The 7,500-nt window shown below is 33.0% G+C and overlaps 1 protein-coding gene across 4 annotated transcripts in view; it reads right to left on the bottom strand.

Annotated features, from left to right (window-relative positions):
• The window catches only part of LOC106869820 (uncharacterized), a 172,127-nt gene that overhangs the window by 89,884 nt on the left and 74,743 nt on the right, over positions 1-7,500 (bottom strand). For all 4 annotated transcript variants that reach the window (XM_052968961.1, XM_014915708.2, XM_052968963.1 and 1 more), the window contains exon 2: positions 5,019-5,104. In XM_052968961.1, coding sequence (XP_052824921.1) covers positions 5,019-5,104 — 86 coding nt within the window. The remainder of the gene's footprint in view (positions 1-5,018; positions 5,105-7,500) is intronic.

Below are 7,500 nucleotides of genomic sequence, written 5' to 3'. Positions count from 1 at the left end.
TGGGATTGTTATTCAGCTTGAATGGCTGCAAAACAATGCCTCTGTAGGAAAAAATAAAGGACAAGAAGGGATTTATAATGGGTTGATGCAGTGGTCGGGGTCGGGCTTGAGAAAGAAGACAGAATTGGCGAGAGGAGAAATGTCAAGAGTTGGTACACAGCTAGTTAACTCTGAGAAGCTGAGGCAATTAAAAAAGATAGAGTGAGGAGAATGGACCTGTGGAACAAGGCTAAAAGCCAATTCTTGCTAATCAGTTGGATAGCCTACTTTTGAAAGTGGCCTAGATTGGTTTTGTATATGGGCAATATTTCATTGCCAGTATTTGAGCCTTCATAAACACACACACACATGGGACAGCTTTTCTTTCAGAAAAAAAAAAAATACTGAAAAATATGTTTAACTTCTTTCCTAATGAATTTTCATATTTCAAATTAAACATAAAGGACTAATAAGAAAATATTAGAAAATCATTAATAAAAAAATATTAAACTCAAATGCAGTTATATCTTTAGTATAACACACAAGCACTCACACATATTTTTAAAAGGAATTAAAAGCAGTGAGTAATAATAACGGTAAAAATAAAATGATTCAGTCCCAAAATAGTGTAAAATTTTATTAGATAGAAGTATAGTGATTGTGACTTCAAAGTTTTACAAAGAAAAGTTCATTAAACAGTAAAGTTTAATAGTAAAGAAATTAAGAGTAATATGAAGTAAGAGCAATGGGAAGAATAACTTTTTAGTGAATATAGGAGAAGATAAAGAGTAATAGAAAAATCTAGAAGCTAGAAAAATCTGAAGAGGATTGGCATAACTTATAGAAGGACTTTTGACAGAATTTAAATTAAAAATTAAATATAGAAATATAGGGGCAGAAATAACAAACAAATGTGATGGTGTCAGTAATAAATAGCTCACAGAGAAGGAATGATGCCTACTAGTACATAAATGGTGATGGTTTCAATACATATTTACACTTTAAGTATGTATACAGATCACTGATTTTGAACTAATAGTGCTTTTGTTAATAATAATGATGCAAAGTTACTTTCCCTAAACAGAAAGCATGGCCAAACAGTCATCTGACACAACTGACTGGAAAAGTTTGGCCTGAGCTCTTTTGCACTGAAGATGAAATATTTATCTCCAGTCAGGCTGAAGGCTTCATTAAAACCATTTCATTGTGGTATTTTTGTTCCAGTTGTACTGAAGCCAAGTAGTTTGTTCCTGTACTTGGCCTTTGGCCTGACCAGAAGTAAATATTTGCATCTTCAGTACAAAAGAGCTCTGGCTATACTTTTTCCCATCAATCATGTCTGATGATTGGTCATGTTTTCTGCTTATGGAAGTACTCTTATGAACTTATCTGTAACTACCTCCCCAATCCTTAGTCAGTATTCTCCCTTATACTCAACTTCTTGCACCTTGAGAGTATACTTTATTACCTCATTACTAACATCTTTATCTTCTTTCTAGATATTCCCACCCACTCATAATGTGGGGTAGCCATGAATCTCCTCCACAACAAACCTCTTCCTACTCCTCTCATCATATATCAAACTCTCAACACCTTGCATATAATGACCAAGTGAGTCAAGGGGACTTTTATTCTTGCAAGTTACAAAGCAACCTCACTAGCGATACCCCCACCCAAAAAGAAGCAATGGGTATCCAGCTGTAGAAACTACACCAAAACTGTGACACTAGAACAAGATATGGTCTTGCTAACCATCCAAACCATGCCAGCAGAGAAAGCAGATGTAATGATGACGATGATGATGAACAGAGTGGTTGAAGTGATATAATGCCTGACAAAATTATATTTGAGAGTCATCCCTTTTCATCTTTAGTTTAAATACCACTAAACAACTTTGCTCTCATCCGTTTATCGTTGTCAAAATACAAATGAATAGAAGTTATATGATAGGGTCAATTAAACTGATTATATCCCTTCTCCAAAAATCTGTGGTTTTGAGCAAGGGATCAACTATATGCTACTCCAAAAATCTGTGGCATGATGCCAAGTTTGAAATCATTGTTTGTATTATTTGATGTAGAATCAGTTTGAAGTGTTTGGATTGTACTGCTAGTTTTTGGCATTTCAAAATCAGATTGTTGTTTGATGTTTGTATTGTGTGTATGTTTGTGAGTGTGGATTACTTGAAGAGCAAGATGAAAATTTAAAGCTTATTTTGTTCCCCCTTTTTTGGAGAGGAAGAACAATTTCATTTCAAATCTAGTCTTTTTCTTTGGCCAAGTGCCATTTTTATTTTCTTTGTTTATTGTTAAACAAGGAAATGCAATCTTATGTGGTAATAGAGGAGAATTATAACATTGTAGTAGCATTCTCACTGAAAAAAAATGCCTGCTACCGTCACTGCCATCACCATCATCATTCTCAGCAGCAGCAGCAACAGCATTTCATGTTAACTTTTCCAAAATAGCATGGGTTGGACAGTTTTTCAGAGGCAGCTTTTTATGGTTAGATATTTTTCTTGTTACTAATCCTTTTAGTTACCTCTTAAGATACAGGGATGCAATATAAGTTGTACTCAAAACCTATCAGGACATAACTAAATATTACAATTACAATGTTATTATCAATCCGAATATGTTTGATGCACATTTGAACTGGGGAACAAGCTACTCACTGTATTTTGTCATGGAGAAGATATCTTGCTTGTTGACAAACAGTGTGTATACACCAAGATCAACTCATAGCGCCAGCTACCTAGACTTAGTGGTATTTTTCCCATTGCTCCATTCTGAGTTCAAATTCCACTGAGATCGACTTTGCCTTTCATCCTTTCAGGGTTGATAAATTAAGTACCAGTGATACACTGGAGTGAATGTAATTGACTATCCCCCTCTCCCAAATTTCGGACCTTGTGCCTATAGTAGAAAGGATTATTAATATTATGAAGAGAACAGTGACTGGTATAATTACAAGGTAGCAGACATTACCATATTTTGTTAGATCTTTCTATGGTTCTCTCAGTCTACCAGGTTTGTTTAACTTTTCAGCTTAACAGAATCAATGAAACAAGTACTGGCTTTATGCTTATGTTAGAAATCATTATTATTAGCAGTTGAAATTACATCAGTAAAAAGCATAGTTTTCATCCCTCCAAGAAAAGAGGTGGTGGCAGAAGATGAGAAGTGTTAGACTAAGTGCTTCAAAGTATCTCGTTTTCTATCACCCACATCAAAGTTCACATCATGAGCCAGTAAAGTATTCTCTATATGGTCATTCCATCTGCTAGAAATAGCAGCCAAATCTCCCTTAAATTGCATTTCATCATCTTATAAAAGAGAAGTACACAGAGAGTACAATCGTAAATACTCCATCAAAGACAGATCATAAGTCTATTCAATCGAGGCTGACTTGGGACTAAACTAGATTAAATCACACCGGAGTTAACTTAATTTTATAAAACAGTATTGAAAAGATAATGGTTCAGGACACCTTCTCCAGTCAAATATATTAATGTTATAAAACTTTAGTACTGTAAAACAAAAGCATAGTATAGTCTTACAGTGAAAAATAAACAAACCATCAATAAAATTGACCTCTTGTTTAATGGAAAGAAGTGAAGTTAATCTTCAAACAAGTCATGTATTCTCCTTCATGTAGAGAACGGTGACTGATAATGAAAAGAAGATAGTTGCAAAGAAGATAGTTGCAAAGAAGATAGTTGCAAAGAAGATAGTAAAAGCAAAGCTAAGAGGCAGAAATTCTGTGAAATATCTTTGACAATATTGATTAGCAGGATATTTATTTTTTCTATAATACAAAAATGGAGATATCCTTTCTCTTTCATTTTTTGTTTTATTTTACATTGATTTTATTCATCATTTTTTTTTATATCTACTTATTTATTTAGTAACTCACTTTTTTTGTATTATTTAATCTAACAATATATTTCATTGTTATTTATTTATTATTTTTTTTTTTTTTAAGTTTCAGCTTAGAGCTGCGGCCATGCTGATGTTATGTTGTTAGTTTGTAGTTTGTTTTGTTATATAGTATGTTTTTCCTTCTATTTGATAAGTTAAAATATCCAAGACTTCTCAATCCAATAACAACTGCTGCAAAACAAATACCATTGAGTTAAGAAATAGACCAAATGATATGGAAATAAAATTATATGTAAGTGAGTGTGTGTGTCTATTTGTCTGTCTATCTATCTATCTATCTATCTATCTATCTATCTATCTATCTATCTATCTCTATATGTGGTTGTGTGCACATAAACACATACACACATACACATCGTTTTATGGTGAGATGTTTATGCAAATTTGCATGGATATGAATATATGTATGTATCTTATATGTGTATACATATACAAATATGTATACACAGGTCCATGTACATATTCCATTCAAACTCATCCACATATACATACTCATGCATACTCATATGTCCCATTGTAAAGTACACACAAACACACACACACATGCACAAAATATGAAAGGTGGGTGAGAATAGTAGATGGAAGACAGAGTTATTTTTTCCTATCATGCATCACATGATTATAAGTTTACTGTGAAAATGTGTGCCAGCCTCCATATTCAATTATATACACTGGTGGGGTGTGATATAATGTTATTGAAAGAATAGAGCTTCATGAGAGAATTTACTGAGAGAGAGAAAAAGAGAGATGGGGGGGGCGAATGATGGGATGACACAAAGAGATAAAAGTGAGAAAGACAGTTATAAAAGTATAAAAGGCAAGAAAAGTAAATATATTAACAAGATAGAGAAATAAATAAAAATATTGAATTATATTGTATCATGCCACATGCACACACACAGAGAAAGAGAGAAAATAAAATGTGAAAAGGATATTAAGATAAATGGAAATATAGTGAACAAAGCTAACGTGACAAAATTAAGCAACAAAAAGTCAACCCAAGTAACAAACCATATAATTCTGATTATGAACTCACTGCCACCTCCACCTTAAAAAATGTAGAAAATATGGGCAATTTGCGAATTTAGTATAACTTACTCAAAAATGCTGGCTTGATATTCATCATTCGATCATCTAATCTTCTTTTTACCAGATCTTGGATGGAAGTTGAACTAAACACCCACCTGAAACAATAAATAGTAGAGGATTTAGAAATGACAGATAATGATGGTAATTTAGAACAACTCAAAGAATCCTAACAGGTTGGTGTTGGAGTATAACTCTAAGTTTCAATTATATTAGAGGATAGAAACAGAATAGATCTCCCCTCCAGGTGGGATGTTAGTCTATTGCAAGTAACTTGCCCAGAAGTTTTCACTTACTACTTTGATTTATTTTTGTTCTCATGTACAGACATAGCTGTGCAATTAAGAAGTTTGCTATACAACTACATGGTTCCAGGTTCAATCCCACTGCAAAAATCATGGACTGACATATACTGTGAGAGTGAGATTTAGTAGATGGAAATTGAGTGAAAGTCTGTCATTACACACATATGCGCACACATACATACATGTATATGTTGTGTGTCTATGTATATCTTTAGTATAAACTGGTGTGTCAAGTTGTATTCCTTTATACCAAAGTGAATGAAGGGATTCAGTCAAATATCAGACTTAAATAAGCACAAGAGTTGATATGATTGATTCAAACTCTTGTTGCTTAACCCCAGGTCACTCCTGATTGATTAAACTTACAGTCTAAATTATCCCAGTGATGTACACCCTGTCCTTTTCTCAAGTGTTACTTATCTAAGACCACATTATCCAATGTATTCCTCTATCTTCAAGATGGAAGGGTATAATTTGAGGGAGATTTGGTTGATATTTCTAAGAGTCAGACAACTACATAAGAGGCTTCTTTTATTGACTGGTGATACTTCTCTTAATACTTAGTGGCCATTTTGTATCAAATGTCATGACTTGCTTACACTCATTTTCAATTATCTATTCAAAATTATACTTTGTACAAGCAAATCGTATTGGCTAGTTGAAAGCCAAAAATATCTGTCAATTCAGCAAACAGCTGAAAGGTACTATGACAAGCAAATTAGAATATAATGGGCACTGGTGCATGTACAAAGAATTGTTGCTGGAAACATGCAAGTCAGCATTGAAATTTGGTGAGAACAGGATATTTTAACTTCATAGTTGAATGGTTTTCCCATTGGAAGGGTACACAGCTATAAAAACAATTACTTCAACAGAATTGCCTCTATATATACATGCTAGTATGAATATAAGTTTTTATTTTTAAATTACAAACCACACTAGGTCTTTAGTCTTCAATCTATGCTAGATAGTTACCTGTCTGTAACCCATAGGTAGTCAGAAATAACCTGTAAAAAATGCTTTCATAAATAGAATACTAGCTTTTAGCCATCAGTTTTAAAGTTTTCTAACAGAAAGCCAATAAGAAATGTGATGTTAATACCTTTCCATAGTGATGTGAATAAATTGGGGCAATGGTAACTAGAAATCATTGCAATTCCAGGGAAAGAATTACATTAGGAAACATTAGATATATACATATTCTTGATTTGCAAGTGATTTCATAAGACAATGTGTTTGGGACAAAAGCAAATACATCATGACAAAGCCATATGGGTTATTGAAAACAGACAGACACACACACAAATGTATGCATGCATGCACTATTATATTATATTGTATTCATTTCACTATTACTTTGTAATATTATTAGATATATATAAGTCTTTCCTCATAAATACCTACAGCAGAGTAAGTTTGAATATGGGCAAACATGTGTTTGCAGGATACTGGAAATGAATGACACTACAAGGACAGACAGACAGACAGACACACACACACACACATACACACACACACACACACACACACACACACACACACACACACACACACACACACACACACACACACACACACAACATGCCTCTTTCAATTTTCATCTACCAAATCCACTTACAAGGCTTTGGTTGGTTCAGGGCTATAGTAACTGATACTTGTCCAAGGTGACACAATGTGGGACTGAACTAGAAACCATGCGATTGGAAAGCAATGTGTGTCTCTTCTAACCTTAGGGTTAATAAAAGATTTTCAACTCACTATGTTACATACATGAGTTTCTATATGAAAAAGAGAAAAAGATGAAGCAGAAAAGAATAGTACTTGCCATTGTACAGAGGGTTTTAAAAAACAAAAATATCAAAATAAACTAACTTGAGAATATAACAAAATAAATGGATAAAAACATACTTCAAAAGTAAAAAAAAAAAACATTTCTTTAGAATAGTGTTATAACATATAATTGACAAAAGAAATATATAGGGATAAATAAAACTTGAATGAACAGTAATTAAAAAGAATTGCACTCAGAAGCCATTTTATTCAGCTATGTAAAATAAACGCATATATTTCAATTTTTTCTTTCTATTCTTCTTAAGAACTGGATTTTAGTTCAGATTTAAAAAGATTTGTTCAAATGAATTGCAATCTCTTGTAATTTCTAGATTGAAATCTCAACAAAAGATCATAAG

The sequence above is a fragment of the Octopus bimaculoides genome, chromosome 6, assembly GCF_001194135.2.
Source record: "Octopus bimaculoides isolate UCB-OBI-ISO-001 chromosome 6, ASM119413v2, whole genome shotgun sequence".
NCBI classification, from domain to species: Eukaryota; Metazoa; Mollusca; class Cephalopoda; order Octopoda; family Octopodidae; genus Octopus; species Octopus bimaculoides.
Note: the sequence above shows the minus strand (reverse complement) of the source record. Positions and strands in the feature narration are given on the sequence as shown.